Source organism: Pongo pygmaeus, chromosome 13, assembly GCF_028885625.2.
Source record: "Pongo pygmaeus isolate AG05252 chromosome 13, NHGRI_mPonPyg2-v2.0_pri, whole genome shotgun sequence".
Lineage (NCBI taxonomy): Eukaryota > Metazoa > Chordata > Mammalia > Primates > Hominidae > Pongo > Pongo pygmaeus.
Window position 1 is genome coordinate 125,402,753 of NC_072386.2, and position 19,148 is coordinate 125,421,900.

General features: G+C 56.3%; 1 protein-coding gene across 2 annotated transcripts in view; it reads left to right on the forward strand.

Moving 5' to 3' along the window:
- Window positions 1-19,148, forward strand: part of COL5A1 (collagen type V alpha 1 chain) — a 209,774-nt gene that overhangs the window by 47,771 nt on the left and 142,855 nt on the right. For both annotated transcript variants that reach the window (XM_054500702.2, XM_054500703.2), the window contains exons 2-4: window positions 3,626-3,793; window positions 12,627-12,840; window positions 13,855-14,017. In XM_054500702.2, the coding sequence (XP_054356677.2) occupies window positions 3,626-3,793; window positions 12,627-12,840; window positions 13,855-14,017 (545 nt within the window). The remainder of the gene's footprint in view (window positions 1-3,625; window positions 3,794-12,626; window positions 12,841-13,854; window positions 14,018-19,148) is intronic.

Consider the following 19,148-nt stretch of genomic DNA (forward strand, 5'->3'; position numbering starts at 1 on the left):
TGCCACCTCCGTCTCACTGTCCAACTCCATGAGTCTCTCTGATTGGTAGACTCTAATTTGCACCCTGCATCCTTATGCAAAGGCACCTGGGAAGTATAGTTTTTAGCTCCCCAGACTGCAGAGCAGGACAGTGCCCGGAGGAGGCGGGGCTGGAGCTTGGGTGGCCAAGGCACAGCAGGACACCTGCTATTCTCTGGGACTCCATCCATCCATCCATCCATTCATCCATCATCCATCCATTCATCCATCCATCCATCCATCCATCCATCCATCCACCACGTGATGGACTGACCCCATAGGTGATCCAGTCATGGCGAGGGTTCCATGGAAGCAACAAAGTTTTTGTTTCATGAAGCTTTCGGTGCTGACCCTCTGTGCATCAGATGGTCAGTCTCAGGAACCTCTGGGCACATCCTCATGGTCCTTCATTAAAGAGTGAGCACCAGGCTGGGTGTGGAGACCACACGCGTGATGCCCTCTCTGTCTTCACTGAGCACCTGGGCTGCTTGGTGGGTCCTATGGGAACCGCTGGTGATGGGCCCCTGCCTGGCTGTCTAGGAGAAAAGGGCAAAAGAGAGGGGTTCTTGTTTGCTGAGCTGGGAAGTGCACGGGCCAGTGTGCGGTGGCCATTGTTGATTCTGCAGCTTCTCTCACTGGCCTTGACCCACTGGGATCCACCCTCTCGTGAGGGGTACCACTGGCTTCAAACCCACATCCACCTGTCCCCAAAGCTTGTGCTGTGTCCAAGTGGAGTTTTCATCCTGTTGGAGACTGGAAGAAAAGCTCCTGAAAGGCTGTGCTGCCAGGTTCTTCCCGGGTTCTCCCCAACCTTTTCTTTTTTAAAAAGTACTTAATGTTTTCCTCTGCTCTGGCACAGGAAGCCCCTGGCCAGCAGGAGGGGTGGCACTGGGCCTGGGAAAGGTCTGGTGGCCTCTTAAACTTGTTGCAACAGAGATCTGAGAACAAGTCCACCAAGCCTGCTGGAAAACAGCTCTTGCCTTCAGCAATGGAGAAAACAGGCTTGCGAGCCTGAGTCTGGGAAGAGCATCACGGGCTTGTTATGGTGTGAGTCCAGGAAGCCCCAGCCGGGATCCTTGCTCCCCTGTCCTGGCCGCTGCCAATGCTGGAATTGAGTCTTAGGGATGACCCAGGGCTCGGCGCTGTGTCATCTTCAGCAGGTGGACCGGCAGCTGGCGCATCCTCTCTTCCCACGGGCTGCATCCAGGCCCAGGGCTGTGCAGTGCAGCCTCACCAGGCACCTGCACTCAGCGTTGCTTCTCAAGTTAAAGGCAAAAGCCCACCAAAGCCTTCTTTGCTGGGGCCAGGTGGGAGGTGCCATACATGCCCGAGGGAGTGACAGAGCTGGGTGGGCTGTGCCCTGCTTGGCAGCCGAAAGCCACCCAGGAAATCAGAGAGGCCATGAGAGGCCTGGTTGCAGGGTGTTTTGGGTCCCTGTGCCGCCCCTCCCCTTTGTAACTGTTCCCACGCCGTGGTAGGAAATCCTCAGCTTCTCCATGTTTCTGGCTTCTTGATTTAATTGGCAGAGGACTGCAGCAAAGCCAAGCTGTAGAAATGACACCGTCGGAGGCAGGAACTTCAGAACCCTAGGACCTGGGTACTGTAGAGCCTTCCAGAGAACTGTGGACGGGGAGGTGCTTCATGATTGAGAAGTGAAGCTTCGATTTCCCTCCACCCTAGTCTCCTTCAGAGCCCTGCCCAGGCTGCTGTCTTCCCTGCACCGTCAGCTGGTCATGGCGGGGGTGGGGGTGGCACAGGGCCCTGTCTGTACCTCCTTGTGGCCTGCGCACCAAGCACAGTGCCCGCGCTGAGTCCCCTGGAGGGACAGGGAGTGCTGGGCAGACAGAGTCCTCCGTCTGGGTGCTCCTCTTGCTGAGGGCCTGCTGGGACAAGCAGTGACACTGCGCCATTGTCTCTGGCGACTACCTCCTCCCGTGGCAGTGCTGAGGCTGCAGGTGCCACTGGCTGCAGGAGTCCCCGAAAACCGGCAGAGAGGAAACCTGCATGGCCATCCTGTCTCACCTCCAAACCTTCCGCCCTTCAGAAAAAAGTGGGACTTTCCTCTTGAGCTCATCCTATGCTTGTCATCATTCCTCCCTGGGGAGGAGGGCCAGGCCAGGGAGCGGGGAACTGATAGCTAAGGAGGCCCATGCCACTGCACCCAGAGATGGGCACTGTTTAGTAGCAGATGTTGGGCTCTAACTCCAATTGGCATTAGCGTAAAGATGAATACACCGGTTTCTGTCAGGCACAGCTTGATCCAGCTACCCAAACAGTGTGGCCAGAGTCTGTCTCTACATCCTCAGGCAAGCACTCTCCACCTGCTCAGGAGACAGTTGCCAGCAGCTCCAGGTTCCTGTTCTGTGTTTGGAGCCAGCAGAGCAGGGAGGATTCTTCTTTCTCAAAGAAAAAGAGCCCCAGGACGGAGCTTCCTTGTCCTGGCTGGTCTCAGGTCCATCCCTGAGCTGACCGTCTGGGACAGGGTGGTGTCATGCTCTGATTGGCCAGCAGAGGGGGCACGGCCAACCCCCTTCCACACCTACCAGGCAGGGCGGTTGCTGGCTGCTGGGTTCCTCTAACTCCCAGGCTGCCCCAACACACACTGTTCTGTCACTGTGATGCCAACTTCGAGTTTATTTTCTCTGCCGGGACTCCCAGGGAACCTCTTGCTTGTGGGCAGGAGCAGTGCTTTCCCCATAAAACTGACCTTGTTCAGGGCAGGTTCCTGGACTCGCACCTTGTGGTGGATGCAGGTCTGGGATCCTCGTGGTGTGGGGAAGGAGGCTCTGGCAGATGGGGCCGTCTTTTGTGTTGGAGGGTGACCATTGAGCTCCCTGGTAATGATCACGGCTTCAGCTGGCCAGAGGTCAGCTTATCCCCTTGCCCTTCCCTGAGAACCCCTGGATAGAGGGTCAGGAACCTTCTGGAAGGGATGCGGGGGCTGCCCCTCCCTTGTTCTTGGCTCTGCATGGTCTGGTGATGTGGGCAGGGGTCTTCCGGGGCAATGGAAACGGCACACCCGCTGTAAATGGTCATGGGAAGGCGACAGACAGTCCAGGTGGATAACGACGGGGGATAAACTAGGCCAGTGACATCCCCGTGACCTCCGGAGGGGCCTCAGGCGGGATGAAGGTTCTCAGGGGTGCAGGGCAGATGTTGTGACCCACCGGTTCTCCTGTGTCATTGCACAGCACCCCATAAGGCGGCCAGCTCCGCGGCGGGCCTTCTGTGGCCTTCCAGCATCTGCCTGGGCTGCTCTCCTTACGCGGCCAATGAGAAGAGGTGTCCGGGAGGCCGGGTGTGTGGCCCCTGCCAGCCTCAGGAGCCACGAGAGCACAGTGAGGAAGGCGGGCGTCGTCAGAGCCGGGCTAGCCCGGGTCTGCCTTTGGTGTGTGGCTGCTGGTGGGGACAGGGCTGGGACCCTCCTCCACAGCGTGGTGCCCTGCCTCACCCAGCACGCGGCTCTGAGCTGGTCCTGGGGCCCTTCTGAGTGCCCGAGATTCACAGTGGTGGGGGTGGGGGTGCTTCCCGTCATCCCAGCTTCCGGGTGTTCCCAGGTGCTCCTTTCCTCTCCGTGGTTAACTCCGCTCCTCCTGTGTCATTTCAGCTCAGCCAGCAGATCTCCTGAAGGTTCTAGATTTTCACAACTTGCCTGATGGAATAACAAAGACAACAGGCTTTTGCGCCACACGGCGATCTTCCAAAGGCCCAGATGTCGCTTACAGAGTCACCAAAGACGCGCAGCTCAGCGCACCCACCAAGCAGCTGTACCCTGGTAAGTGCCGCACCCTTCTGTTTGGGGTGGTGGGTCCCGTTGGCCCTCCGGCCTCCAGCCAGGAGCAGCGCTCAAGCCTGTGTGGCAGCAGAAACGGGCTCAGTTTTCCAGGAAGCCCCTCTCACGAGCCCGGTTTCATTTCACTGTAGTGAAAAGGCAGTTGCAACAGTGGGATTTTGTCCTTCTGGACTGGACTGGGCTTTGTCACTGTCCTTCTCTGCTGGATGTAGGTGGGTGGGTGGGTGTGGCCTTGTGCTCTTGACCTTCTATCAGCTGTGTCTCTGGTGGTAGCTGGGCCGCCAGGACTCCAAGGGCAGAAGAAGTCGGATGGGTCCTAAGGGATGAGGTTGAGAGAAACCTCGGGGTCATGGGAAAGGAAGCACTTCCAGACAGAAGTTTAACTGGGGGCAGTGACATTAAGAGACGATGAATCAAATGGCATGACTCCTAGCAAGAGCATGGGAGGCTTTTAATGAGAATCAATTGCCAAATGCCGGGTCTCTGCTTTTAATTACATACCCGGAGTGGGAAGCAGCATTAGCTCTAAGATGCAGCATCCAAGTTGTCCGTGTCACCCAGTCGTGGGGCGCCACCTGTCACAGTTAATTAAACCCTCTGGGCTTATCTGGACGTGATTAATGAGCCAGTGATAGAGAACCTCATCGCCTTGACCCAGCCAGTTGCTCATGGCCTGGACTGAAATGAGCTCCTCTTTCTGATTCAGATGAGAAAGGGACGGGGGATGTAAGGCAAGTGAGTTCACTTTATGAGATGCTCTGTAATTATTAGAAGACAGCACAGCATCTTTTTGGTGGACCTGGAGGTGACCCCGGCATTGAACCCACGGTCAGGACAGTCTTTGAACACTCCGTGGTGTTTCTGAAGATCGTGTCCCCGCAGGGCCCCTGAAGGACACCCTCTTTTGAGGGGCTGTTTCTGCTTCCACAGACTTGCTCTCTGTACACTCATCCTCAGCCATTGCCCAGCCCTCCTTTACATCCATGTGACCTTGAAGAGTTTGTCTCTGAGAGAATCTGAGCAGTTCTTTTCAAGAATGGTTTTGAGAATGAGTTATTTCAAGAAATACCTCTGAGGTGCCGAGTCCCCGCCTTGCAGCTCGGTGGAGGTGAGGCGAGGTGGCCTGGGACCCCTGGCAGCCCACACTCTCTTAAACAGCCCAGGTGCCAGAGTGGCCCTGGGCTGTGGATCCCCAGCCTCAAGAGTGTGGAACTCATCGGCTTGGACAGTCTGTCCTCTCAAAGGACTGCAGCGGTTTCGCTCCAGGCCTCTGGAGGAGCGTTCCTAAGCTTTTGGGAGAGCATCTCTTTTGGAATTAGCCACGGAATGCTCACTTGGATCTTGGCCCAGAAGTTGCACCCTTTTCTGCCCCATGACCCCAGGTTCGTGACCTAGAGAGCCTGGGAGGGCGGGTCCAGGGAAGGGCTTAGAGAGCTGATTGCCGAGGACCACGTGGACTCTGGGTGTGTGACACCCTGAGGGGCACACTGGGGAAGTAAGCGCTCCTGCTTTCCAAGGGGATCTTCAGCCACTTTGTTTAATCTTCTCTGTGTCACCCAATTCTGGGGTGTGGGCACCACACACTCACTGGACTTTGTCCTTCTCTGCTGGATCATCTTGTGGCCAGAAATATTACAGTATCTCAGGAATACAGGCTAATTATTGGATAAATAATCTAGGATCAGCCGGGCGCGGTGGCTCACCCTGTATTCCCAGCACTTTGGGAGGCTGAGGCAGGCGGATCACTTAAGGTCAGGAGTTTGAGACCAGCCTGGCCAACATAGTGAAACCCCATCTCTACCAAAAATACAAAAATTAGCTGGGCATAGTGGTGCATGCCTGTAATCCCAGCTATTCGGTAGGCTGAGGCAGGAGAATCACTTGAACCCGGGAGGCGGAGGTTGCAGTGAGCTGAGATCCCACCACTGCACTCCAGCCTGGGTGACGGTGACACTATGTCAAAATAAAAAAAAAAAGGAAAAGAAAGAAATGGCTTGGCCTTCCAGCAGTTTCTTCTGCATAGCAGGCTCTCTGTGCCTCTCTCAGCAGGGACCCCATCCCTGAGCAGGGCTCTTATCTACAGATCAGTTGGTTTCCATGTCTGTTTCCGGCTTTTAACCAAATGCTAGGTGAGCGAGGTTACCTTGACATAGTGAAGCAGTGAGCTGAGATCGCGCCATTGCACTCCAGCCTGGGCAACAGAGTGAGTGAGACTGTCTCAGACAAAACCAACATATAATCTAGGGTAAATTTCTGAATAGTATGCGGGATTTTTTTTTAAGTCCATGTTTTTTCTAAGTTTTCCAAAGTGCTTCACTTGCTCTTCTAGAGCCTTCTGTGAATTAGCTTACAGAGTAGAGTGGGTCCATATAAGCCAATTGCCCCATTCATGGCAGATGAAGCTGGAGGTTGCTTGGGAAGTATTTAAGCAGGGCTGTCTATGGAGTCCCTTCTGCAGGTCCCAAAGTGTTGGGTTGGGACCTGCAGAGGTCCCAAGGGATGCTGTTGGAGACCAGTGTCATAGGACGTCATTTGCCTTTGAATTGACGCCGTACCCCGCCTCGCCCCTTCCGCCCGGCCCTCCGAGCAAACTCGCCACCTGTCCTCTGTTGCTCGGACTCCTTCCACCCCAGTTGGCTTGTGGGCCCCTCAGTGGAGGGACTCAGAAGCTCACTTCAGGTTTTCCGTTTGAGAAGTGCTCAGTGTGTAGGGGCCACACATAGGAAAGGGCTGTTTGCTTGGGACCGACATGGCCTTGCATCAGCCACTCGTGTGGGTCAGCCTAAGCGCTAGGGGAGCCGGAGCTGCACCATGCCCCGTCTCGGGGAGCAGCAGCATCTGCGGGATTCTAGAGACCCGTACCTGCCTGACAGCTGCAGAGGAAGAAGAAAGGGTGCAGCCCAGGTGGCCATGGCAAGGCCTGGGCTGTGGGGAACTGAGTGGAGCAAAAACAGTATCTGCAAGTATCTCTTGGCGAGAGGGGAAGCCCGCATCCAGGCAGCTGTTTCCCCGGCATCCGATCCCCTGACAAAATCCCTGAGCAGGCTCCCCAGATTCCCCGAAGAGCTCACACACCCCTCGGCAACCCAGCAGCCAAGTGGCCCTGGATCACGGGGGCGGGGGTTTGGAGGCTGAGCTGAGCAGGTGACTGGGAGCCTCCACCTGGGTGCAGTGCCCGTCCCCGCCCAGGCCGCACAGGCATTAACCTCTGCCCTCCACCCACACGGGCACCACCTGGTCCTGTATCCCCCACTGGGCACGAACTGGCAGAGTGATCTGGGTGCCAGAGAGACAGCCATGAACAGAACAGACGGAGCCTGGCCTCCTCTGGCCTGGGACAGCGAGGTTCCCTAGGCAACCCTCATCAGGGGCACCACCCTCCCTTCTGTACAGGTGAAGAATCCTGTTCTCATTTTCTGCACTTGGGGGCGGGACAGAGGCTAGAATTTCCCCTCTCATTTGAAGAGGGTTTTCTAGTCTTGCTCAGACCCAGCAGTCTGGGTTCTGGGATCTGTTGGACCAGGGAGCTCCACCCTGAGCCACAGTTTCTGACTGATCATGGGTGCTGGGTTGTCCTGGCACCAGGGAGATGAGGCTGCAGGGACTGAAGCCCAGGACTGTGATGCGGGGGCCACCAGTGAAGCGGGGAGGGTTGGGACTTCCTTCCCTCTGGGGTCCCAGGCCTCGGCCCCCTGAGCCTGCAGTGCAGACATCGCCTCACGGTGAGGTGGCCTGAGACCCTGAAGGCAGCAGGCCTGGCTTCCTCACCAGGCGGCCCGAGCTCTGGGATCCATGTCCCCGCTGGGGGCCCGGGATGGGGTGCTCCCTGCCTTGTTGACCCAGCACTGCTTGTTTGTAATGACCCAGGTCTGAGCTGTCCCCTCTGAGGATGACCAGGCAAGGCAGTGTCCCCCATGGTCACCTGACTCGGGGACCAGCCCCACCTGAGCCCACTTCCTGGATCAGCACACAGCCTCCTCCTCGGCTGTGGTGCTATGGGTGGGGTCCTCTCCATTTAGTCCTCTGTAGGTGCCTTTTCCTCCGTACCCCTCTTCAGACCAGGCTTCTGAGATTTGCCTCCTACTCAGGACCTCAGGCAGGGTTGGGGGGAGGCCACGGCTCTGCCCACAACCCCCTGCCCCTTGGCCGACACCTGTCTTCGCCTGTGGCTCTCCTGCACCCTGGGGCCTGGGCTCCAGAATCAGCCTCCCTTGGGCAGAATGTCCTGCTGCCCCTTGCTGCCCCCGCCAGTGCCTTCCTGCCAGAGAGCAAGGGAGCAGCCAGTTGTGCTGGGCCCCGGGACCCTCCGCAGGACTGCGCTGAGTGCTGGATGAGGGTTACAGGGACGGCCGAGAACAGGGTGCTGGCTGCAGAGGCAGGCTGACATGAGGGGAAGATGGAGGCAGTGGTGGGAGGGTAGTGTCCTCAGCCTGGGGGCTTTGCAGACCCTCTACTCACTGAGCAGATGCTCTCCACTCCCCTGCACCTCCATAGAGCAGGATAGGGGTTCCCTCATGGCTGAGAGGAGGGGGCTCCCATGAAATAAGATGTGGGGTTCCCACCTGGGTGTGTGCACAGGCCTCCCCTTGAGACTGGAGACCGTCTCTTCCTCACTCTATCTTTGACCCCCATGGGTTGGTCCAGCCCAGGGAATGTGAACTTCACTTCTGGCCATGACAAATGCAGTAAGTTTGGGTCCAGGCCAGAAGGTTCCAGAACCAAGTTCTCCCTGCAGGGGCTGCCAGATGGCAGCTTCCTCTCTGGGGCCCCTCACCTGTCCCACCCCAGTCTGGGACTGAGAGCCCTTCCAGTCAGGACTGAAGACGGCTGGTGAAGTTCCTTCTGCAGGGCTGCCTCGGTGCCCCTGGATCCTGGGCCTCTGCCCTGGGCCTGCCAAGCTCCCCTTAGCCTGGCCCTTCCTGGGCTGCCAGTGTCCAGCTGAAACCTCACCCACCCCCCAGGTTCCTGGCCCCCTGTCCAAAGTTAGCCACACCCTGCATTCATTTCCTATCCTCTGACCTCTTTCTGCCACACTGCCCCCTGCCCCCTGCATTATTTGCAATTATTATTATTATTATTATTAATTATTATTATTATTATTATTGAGACAGAGTCTCACTCTGTCGCCCAGGCTGGAGTGCAGTGGTGCAATCTTGGCTCACTGCAACCTCTGCCTCCCAGGTTCAAGCTATTCTCCTGCCTCAGCCCCCCGAGTAGTTGGGATTACAGGTGTGTGCCACCACACCCGGCTAATTTTTTTATATTTTTGGCAGAGACAGGGATTCACCATGTTGGCCAGGCTGCTGTGGAACTCCTGACCTCAAGTGATCCTCCTGCCTTGGCCTCCCAAAGTGCTGGGATTACAGGCATGAGCCACCTCGCCCAGCCTGCAATTATTTAACTAACTGGTTTGGTTTGATGATTTCTGTTTGTATCGTGGGAGTATCACTTTCTGAGATCAGGGACCATATCTGTCCCTTGACTGTGTCACCCCAGAGCCTGGCACCAATCACTGTTTATTAGGGGACCAGTCACTGTTTATTGATCGCGTGATCCACTGTAGTGAGCAATCAGTATGCTTAGTAACTGTCGGCTCAGTATGATTCAGTTTCAACACAAATGCATTTATTGTACTCCTACTGCATACCTAAAATGCTCTAGTGCCTTTGGACTTCAGCAGAAGTAAAAATGAAAAGCTCTGGCCGGGCGCGGTGGCTCATGCCTGTAATCCCAGCACTTTGGGAGGCTGAGGCAGGCAGATCACTCAAGGTCAGGAGATCGAGACCATCCTGACTAACACGGTGAAACCCCGTTTCTACTAAAAGATATACAAAAAATTAGCCATGCATGGTGGCGGGCGCCTGTAGTCCCAGCTACTCGGGAGGCTGAGGCAGGAGAATGGCGTGAACCCGGGAGGTGGAGCTTGCAGTGAGCTGAGATCACGCCACTGCACTCCAGCCTGGGTGACAGAGCGAGACTCTGTCTCAAAAAAAAAAAAAAAAAAAAAAAATGAAAAGCTCTGAGGGAGTCCGGAGCCCACTCCTCAACTGTGACTTTTCTTGGAGAAATGAAACATGAAGTGTTCGATAGCCGACTCCCTCCTCCCAGAGTGCCCGGACAGCGTAGATTATAAAGTGTCAGCATCCCAGCTCATGTCATGACTCGAACGGGCCATCTCACAGTGACAATAAATCCATTGTTATTTCGCCAGGAGAGAGATTAATGTTAAACATAATTTATCCTTTCGGGTTTTATCTGAGCTGGGAAAATTTGTTACCATAGAGATTTCAAAACTTGAGAAACGGCATTTTAATGAGCTACAGGAGATGGGGGTTCGTGGGCCTAGCGGTGCCTCATGCTGGAGACATGAGTGTGCTCAATAAGTTCTTTGATCTTTTAAGACGGAAGAATGACTCTGGCACTCAGGGTGGCGGTGGGGTGGGGACGGGAGCCGGGTGGCCCTTTGCAATGAGAGTGAGGGAGTGGACTCAGATGGTGACTGTGCCGTCTGCCCTGGGTGTGGACGGGGACCTGAGTGCTTCAGGTGAGACCCCACCTGGCCCTCAGTGCTCCATGCACTCCCAAGGACCACATGGGGCTGCCATGGTCCTGCTGGCAGCCTTGCCATCTGGGGTCCCTACGGTGGGTGGGCATGGCAGGCGCCACTCCCTCGCCATAGGTAGGACCAGCTAAGGCTGTCATATCCAGAGTCCCCCGCCCACATCCCCTCATGTGGAAGGTTGATGCAAAGCTATAATCCCAGCTCTTTGGGAGGCCGAGGCGGGCGGATCACCTGAGGTCAGGAGTTCGAGACCAGCCTGACCAACATGATGAAACCTCATCTCTACCAAAAATACAAAAATTAATCAGGCGTGGTGGCATGGACCTGTAGTCCCAGCTACTTGGGAGGCTAAGGCAGGAGAATTGCTTGAACCTGGGAGGTGGAGGTTGCAGTGAGCCGAGATCTCACCACTGCACTCCAACCTGGGCGACAGAACCAGACTCTATCTCAAAAAAACCCCACAAAAAAAGCCAAAAAAACAAAGCTGATGGCTTGTGTCTAGACGTGGGAGTCCTGAGCCAGTTCCTCCGTGAAACCTGCCTTTCCCAGATGGCCACACTGACTGCCATCACCCCCACCTGGGGCTGTCCCCAGCTTTGGGGGCAGGGGCCTTGGCCAGGCCCACCTGGGGCCCAGTCTCCTGTGGGAACAGCTGAGTCATGGCTTGGAGCTGGTCAACACAGGGTGCCTGGCCACAGCTGGGCAGCCCCGTTCCCTGTAGTGCCTTAGTGAGAGATTCGTGACTGCAGGATGAGCCTGCTGCTGTGGCAGCTTCCAGCGCTCACACAGGCTCTGGGTTGGCCTGTGGGGGCCTTGGAGGGTTTGCCTGGAGTAGTGGCCCCTCATTTTGCAGACTCTTGGGAGATCTCCCTGCAGCACCTTACAGAGGATGCAGAGGCTGTGACAGGCGGCATTCTCCTCCCCCTGGGAAGCTTCAGGATGCTGTGGGACGAGGGGGCCTTCAGTGTCCCCTTCCTCCCAGTATGGTACCTGCAGCTGTGCTGGAGTGACCAGGGGCAGAGGCAGAGGCTGCTGCCTGCCTTGCCACGATTTCGCCAGCAGAGGGTGCTCATGGATAGCCGCCGTGCAGGCGCTGCTGCCGCAGATCCAGACTCTGCTGCCCCTTGGGGGTCAGGGGCCTCTGGGCCACCTGGTTAACCTTTGTTCCCACTTCTAAAGAAGGGGTGGGTCTGGTAATGGATTCACGATGGCTCAAGCCCACCCACCAGATCCCAGCCCTCTGTAGTGGTGCTGCTTGTGGGGCGGCTCCAGCAGCAGGTCCTGGGCCCGCTTCCTCGGCATGTCCCTGTTGACACCCTGCTGGGACACCGCTCCTTCTGGCCAGTTCTGAGGAGCCCACAGCCTTAGGCCCAGCACTTTCGGCTGGCCCAATGGCATCAATTAGCCGCAGGCCCTCCATCAGCCTCAGGCTCTTGGCAGAACTGCAGGTGGCCCAGGGTGAGAGCATCGCCGCCTTTGCCACCAGGATGGATGGACAGGAGGGGCCGGGGCTCCCAGTCATGCCCACCGACGAGGGGCAGACATGTGGAGTGGGCTTAGGTGCTTGTGGCCGGGTCAGCCTGGGTCTGCCTTTTAATGACCTCAGATTGCTTCTGGCGGGTGTTGTAAGAGGTAATTCCTCCTGTTAACATACTAGGGATATTTTTTTTTCTAATTTTAAATTTGGATTAAATTCTTTTGATTAATTTCCACTTTTTCTCTGTTTTGCATATCCGCCAGGAAATGTCACAAAGTACAATTCTAGTGGCGGTTCGAGGCTGTTGCTTCCCTTTTCCCTTCCTTTCTCAGCTTCCTCCCTCTGTCTCCCTCCCTCCCTCCCTTGCATGCTGAGTGGTGAGACCCCGTGGAGCGCACAAAGACGCCTCAGAAGCAGCCTCCACCCAGAGGCAGCTCACAGCCCGAGAGGTTCTCCTGAGGGTCGACACACAGATGCGTTGAGGCATAGGAGTTGAGGACAGGGTGTTGAGGGCTCCCAGCTGGAAGGATCAGTTATGTTTCATGGAGGAGTTTGCATTTGCACTGAGTCTTGAAGGGGGCAGGTTTGGCCAAGTGGAAGCAGGGAAAGGCTGCAGGAGCAGTTTGATCAAGGGGCAGATGTGCAGCAGATGGCAGTGCCCCACGACGGGCAGCACAGCTTCCCAGGGCCCCGGGCTGGCTTGTTTGCAGAGAGCCATGGCTGGGTGTGGCTGGGTGGCTCCCCGACTGCCTTCTCACCTCTGTGCTCTGTTCCAGCGTCTGCATTTCCCGAGGACTTCTCCATCCTAACAACTGTGAAAGCCAAGAAAGGCAGCCAGGCCTTCCTGGTCTCCATCTACAACGAGCAGGGTATCCAGCAGATTGGGCTGGAGCTGGGCCGCTCTCCGGTCTTCCTCTACGAGGACCACACGGGGAAGCCTGGCCCGGAAGACTACCCCCTCTTCCGGGGCATCAACCTGTCAGATGGCAAGTAAGTGGGCACTTCTGGGCAACTGTCCCCCTGCTGGAGCGGGGATCAGGCCAGCTCACACCACTGACCAGATGCGGAGCACAGTAGAGGACGTGCAGCAGCCGGCACTGAGACTCCCACAGACGCCACACAGAGGAGAGGGTGCTGGGCTTGGAGTCCGGAAACCTGGGTTGTGTTCTTCGTCCTCTGTAGCTTTGGGGAGTCACTTCGCCTCCCTGGCCCTCCATTGCCCCTTTGTAAAGTGCACGAAAGCACATCACATTCCAACCTGTTTCTGTCAGAAGGGACACAGGAAATTGTGAGGTTATACCCACCTTTTCCAGAAAGGATTTAAGGTATGCTTCAAGGACACAGATGTGTTAGGAGTGGGACTGAGCATGAGAAAAAGCGGGTCGTGCCAGCACACTCTGTTGGGTGCAGACCTCAACACCAGGGGTTGTCAGTTGCCTCTTTCGTGGTCAGCACGTGTGAGGTCATGCCTGACAATCTCCGAAGGCCTTCAATACATGATTTCTGAATTCTTCGCTAAGACTTTCAGACAGATCCACTCCTTCCACCATTTCCCATCCACACCCAGTCTTCTCTGGCTGCCTGCAGTTTGCTGTCACGGTTCAGAGGGCACATGACGAGTGCTCTTATGCACATAGCAAAATACAACGGCCGCCACCCTGCCCTTCTCCTGACGGCTGTGACTGCACTGCAGGGACCGCGCTCCCGACTCCCGAGCCCGTGCCGAACCCCTTCCCCCTTTCACTTGGGCTCCCGGCTGGGCTTCCAGGGTTCAGACAGCCATCTTTGTCTGAGGGATGAGGATTCTGGGGAATGAGTAGATCTCATGGCACGGGGTGTTGCCCCAACTTGTCTGATTCCAGAGGCTGGGCCTTGATCTGCTCCGCCCCACCACGATCCTGCAGGAAGTGGGCCTTCTTCCTGTGCCTCGAGGAATTGGCAGCAAAATCGCTTGAGCTGGCATCTGTGATCCAAGCCCTGTCTTCACCGTCTGTTTCTCTGCAGGTGGCACAGAATTGCTCTCAGCGTCCACAAGAAAAACGTCACCTTGGTCCTCGACTGTAAAAAGAAGGCCACCAAATTCCTCGACCGCAGCGACCACCCCATGATCGACGTCAATGGCATCATCGTGTTTGGCACCCGGATCCTGGATGAGGAGGTGTTTGAGGTGAGCAGGAGGGCAGACCACCCCCCGTGCCCACCCGGGGCACTCCTCCTATGGAGCCACTGTGACTGCTGTTGGAGGAGGCTCCTCGGGCAGGGACCGGCTGGTGGTCCACTGTGGTCACGGTCACTGTTGGTCAGGAGCCTCTGCTGCCATCCTAAGAGATGTTGGTGGCTTTCGGAAATGGAGGGGCCAGAGCTGCTGTCGCCTGTAGGCCGTGTGGGGATGGCAGCGGCCGCCCTTGTCCCAAGGGCCCAGTACATGAGTCTCCTGGGTGCTGGCTCGGAAAGGACAGGGGCTTTGTCCAGCCTCGTGCTGAGGCTCCTGGAAACCTGCACACTCCTGCCGTCTGTATCCGAGGCCATCCTGGGACGGGGCAGCTGTCCTCTGGGTGAGCTTGAAGGGCAGAGCTGGGCCACTGTGTGGATGAACCAGGAAGACCTGTGCCGACCCAACTCAGGTGGCCTCACTCGAGTCTAGCTGTGTCCAGCCAGGGGCTTTGCTTTCCTGGGGAATGCCTCAGAGGCTTGGGAGTTGGGGCCTGAGCTGAGTGGGCTCTGGGACCCTCACTTCAGCCCATGGAGCCCTTCACAGGTTGGGGTTCTGCATGAGAGAGCAGGAGAATGCTCCGTCCCACTGCCAAGAAACAGGTTGAGAGGCTCTGCAGGTGACCAGTGATCCCCAGCTGCCCTGGGTGGGGGCCTTGGAGTCACCAGGAGCCTGTAGAGGTTCCAGGGCCCTGCCTCCTGGGGTGCTGGGGCGACAGCCTGCATGGGGTCCTGGACTCCGCCCTTCCCAAGGGCACTGCAGTGACCATTGCCCCTGCGGCTTGGGTTAGACGGCAGCCAGGACCCCTCCACTGGGCTTCTTTGTCGTTTATGTAAGTTGGGTTTTGCAGAAGATTTGGTTTTGCACCCAGGGCTCTGTGGCTAAAACCTGTTCGAAAGCCACTGGCTTAAATGGTCTCCAAGGGCCATCCCGGCTCTGGGATTTCCTCCTCCAGGGCTGCAGAGATGCGACAAGTTAGGGCAGTGTCTCCTCCCTAAATCCCCGAGCACTGCCGTGAGCTCCTGGCTGTGTCTACACATCGGTTCTGCATGCGTCTGCACCTGTTTCATGGCTGAGGTGGGGTCCCCAGGGCCATGTTTCTTCTCGGTGACTCAGGGTCACCAAACCAGACACCATGTTGACTCAATCTTGGTGCTCTGCCAAGGGCACGCTAAGGAGACATCACGCATACTGAGTTCATTTCTGTGTTAAAGGTAGCGATGTCTGCTCATGGGGACGGGCACAGTTGAACTGGCCCTGGGGCTTTGAGCGTGTGAGAAGAGGGCAATTCTGAAAGTCTCACCTTTCTAGAAAATCATACTGGGGACCACGTAGTATCACTGTGAACTGGACGTTCAGCAGAATGCTGGCCTCAGGGCAAGCCCACCTGGGCTGGACTCCCAGCTCTATCGAGTATTGGATTTGGGCCTCGGGCAAGCTGCTCTGCTATTTCTCTGTCTTAGCGTCTCCGTCTGTAAAATGGGATCACAGATGTGGCTGCTTCATGAGCTGTGGCAAAGGTTCCATGAGGTTGAATGCAGTCACACGGCAGCACACTGCCTCCCTTATAGGAAGCCCTGGCTTAATGTCAAATTCCGTTGTTCTGGATATTAATCCAGTGTCAAGGCAGACAGAAAGGCAGGACACAGCCCTGCGGCCCAGTGCAGACAGCAGAGGAATGATCAGAGCAGCCACTCTCTGCGGAATGAGATGGGCCTGTTAGAAGAAGGCAGGGAGTAGGTGTGAAGGTGGTAGAGATTCTGCTGAACGTGCAGTTGGCTCAGGAAGCTGTAGCCTGGGGCTTTGGTAGAGTAGGGCGGGTGCTTGGATCCTGCTGGCACAGCCAGATTTTGCAAGCTATTGAGACACACCCTCCGGGCACACTTCTGACCAGACCTGCCCAGGCGCCTGGAAGGAACTGTAGGCACAGGAGCCGTCTTCAGCCAGGCGGGAAGCAGCTTCTGGGCTATTCTGGGGAGCTGGGGTTAAAAGCTGCCTTGTGCTGGTTTTGCCTCTTGCTGGTGGGAGGATCTAGGCAAAGCAGGTGACAATGATGAGCTTTGAGACTCGTTTGTAAAACATGGGTCACGGTAAGGCTACCTGCACAGCTGCAGGGGAGGTTCTGGGCTTGGCCTGGGCACCTGCCTGAGTCGCCCCCACCGCTGCCTGTTGTTCTGTGGGTCGAGGCCCTGCCTCTGGATGGGAGGCCACGCGGTGGCCTCGGGTTTTTTTTTTTTTTTTTTTGGGACGGAGTCTCGCTCTGTCGCCCAGGCTGGAGTGCAGTGGCGCGATCTTGGCTCACTGCAAGCTCCGCCTCCTGGGTTCACACCATTCTCCTGCCTCAGCCTCCTGAGTAGCTGGGACTACAGGCGCCCACCACCACGCCTGGCTAATTTTTTTTGTATTGTTAGTAGAAACGGGGTTTCACCGTGTTAGCCAGGATGGTCTCTATCTCCTGACCTCGTGATCTGCCCGCCTTGGCCTCCCACAGTGCTGAGATTACAGGTGTGAGCTACCGCGCCCGGCCTCAGGGTTTTAATGTTTGTCATGCAGTCGTTTTTTTGTGCTGTGTCAAAGCTTTGTAATTTCTAGTGTGTTCTGCTGTAAAGATTCAGGAAAAAGCTTTATTTTACCTTTACAAAATTAAGATCCTAAAACAAATAGTGCTTCATTGATATTCTAACTGAGCAGGAAAAGCTGTTTTCCCAAAAGCAGATGTATGTGAAGAGTCCCTTACCCCAGGGAAGCACTAGAAATCTGTGTTCAGGGCTGGGTTTGCATCCTGGCTCCACTGTTTCCCAGTGGTGAGATCTCAGGTGAGTTGTCTGACCTCTCTGAGACTCAGTTTCCCCATCTGTAAAATGATAATAATAGTACCCACCGCAGTTTTGTGTGTGTGGGAGGCACCGTGAGAATTAATCCATGAAAAATGCCTATGAGTGGCCGACAGCAAACATGCCATAGTTTACCTACTTTATCAGCAAAGGATGAAGGTAACGTGTGGTTTTCAAAAGGAAATGGCTGTTTTCCTATCGGGGCTTGTTCTTCCAGGGAACGGTGCAGGCCTCACTCTGCAGCTGGCGCCTGGCAGGCTTCTGGTCGCAACAGTAGGTCACAGCTAGGGTCTGAATTCTGTGTTTCTGATGAGCCATTTTTTCCTGTCGTGGAATTCGATTTGAGCCAGAGTAGCTGCCAGGAACGAGAGGTTTTTATTGACCGCAAGTTGTTAATGGTCTGGAGGAGGTGTTTTCCTAGCCCCAGAGTTTCCTGGCTGTTAGCTGTGCTCACGTTGGAAAATTGGACCTGTCTTTCTTAATGAAGTCCAGCAGGATGAGCGATGCCTTCAGCTGCCCCAAGCATCTTTTCTTTTTCTTTTTCCTTAACAGTGTGAGGAGGAAGTTCGGTGAGTTGGCCTCAGAGTCCCAGCCACCTTTTGTCTCATTGCAAGTGGAAGAGAATTTCTATTTCTTTTGAACTAAAAGTGATTTATCTCTGCTTTCCAGCGGGCTCTGCATAACGACACCTCCTATCTCAGCCGCTTGGCTGCTCTAGAAGGCTCTAAAAATGAGGGGCTGGCACTGTTGAGACGTATTCCTCCAGCAGCCCCAATCTTCCCCTGGAAGGACAACTTCCACCCATTCAAAGCCAATCTGTTCTGTGTTTAGAGTTGTACCAAACAAGGATTCACCAAACTCTAAGAGAGTTCATTTAAACAGGGACTGGGGTTTTTCATGGGGTGTCTGTGGCCCCACAGAGGCCCCCTTTGTCCAAAGTGATGCGCCCTCGAGGGACAGAGGGAGATAGAAACCCTCAGGGCCAAGACACATGTGTCTCCCGCAGTGCAAGGCCAGTGCTAACGGCTGGTGCTGTGCCCGCAGCCTCCCTGGGTATAGACGCGGAGCCTGAGTGTGTGGCCTTGGCCGTGTCAGCAGCCCCCTGTGCCTGCAGACCAGGCCCTCACTGCCTCCCAGCCCCTGAGTCTGGTTCTAGTGGGGCAGCCTTGCCATGCAGGGGAGGTGGGACACTGCTGTCCCTCACAGAGCCACGCACGGAGGAAGTGATGGGCATGGAGGGCATTCTGCTGGCAGGTCCCTCCAGCCTTGGACTTCCTTCCCTGCTGGTGACTTGGAGCCCCGTGTCCTCATCTGTAAAATGGGGCGATAGGGCCAACGCTGTTGGATTTCGGGTTGGTGAGATCAAATCTGTGTTAGATGCGAGTACCTCCAAGGGCCGCAGGCAACCACCTTGTCCTGGGTCTTTGGCGGTGAGAGCTGCTCTCTGGCCCATTGTCAGTGGTCATCTGCCAGTGACAATGGGCCAGAGGTGGCCCGCCATCCACAGTGGCACTGTCATGAGCTGTCCCTTTTCTCAGCTTTTCTGGATCCCCCTTATGAATTAGATGCTGTGAGTCCTGCCGTAAAGATGAGACCCCTGAGCCTTCAGGAGGATGGAGCCGCTGAGAAGCCCACGTGGAAAGAACTGGCTGAGGGTCCCGCCAGCCCCAGCTAGGGCGAGTGCTCTGGGGTGCCTCCTGCCCGTACCTGCACCTGCCATCACAGCAGCCCCTCAGCAAGGTGTGGGTTCGCAGGCCCCTGTCCTCCTCTCCTGGCAGAGTCCCCCTGTGGAGCTGGCAGAAGATCCCCCTGGCATGGGCTCTGTCTCCTAGGATGGGGTGGGATGGCCAAGCCCTCTCATGCTGCCTGTTCCCAGGGCGAGTATGCCGGAGCTGCCTGGGACATTGTCCTGGGAAGTTCTCATCCCAAGTCTTGTCCCTTCTGGATGTGCTGGTGCCCTGGGGCCAGCACTGGTGTCAGAGGAGGACTCAGGGCATTGCTCCCCAACCCTCAGGTTTCCGGAGGTGCTGGGCAGGCCCAGGACCACTGTGCAGGAAGGGGAAGGCAGAGGGGCTGGGCCCCCCCAATGCAGGAAAGTCTTTTTATCCAGGGCGTAGTCAGGAACGAGCTTTGTGTTTTCGGAAACATGGCCTCAGTGGCCAGGGTGAGCGTGGGGCATCCTGTAGAAGGTGGGGATGTGTGAGTTATCTTCACAGGCAAGGAGAAGGTGGATGGGAGAGCAGCCAGGGCCC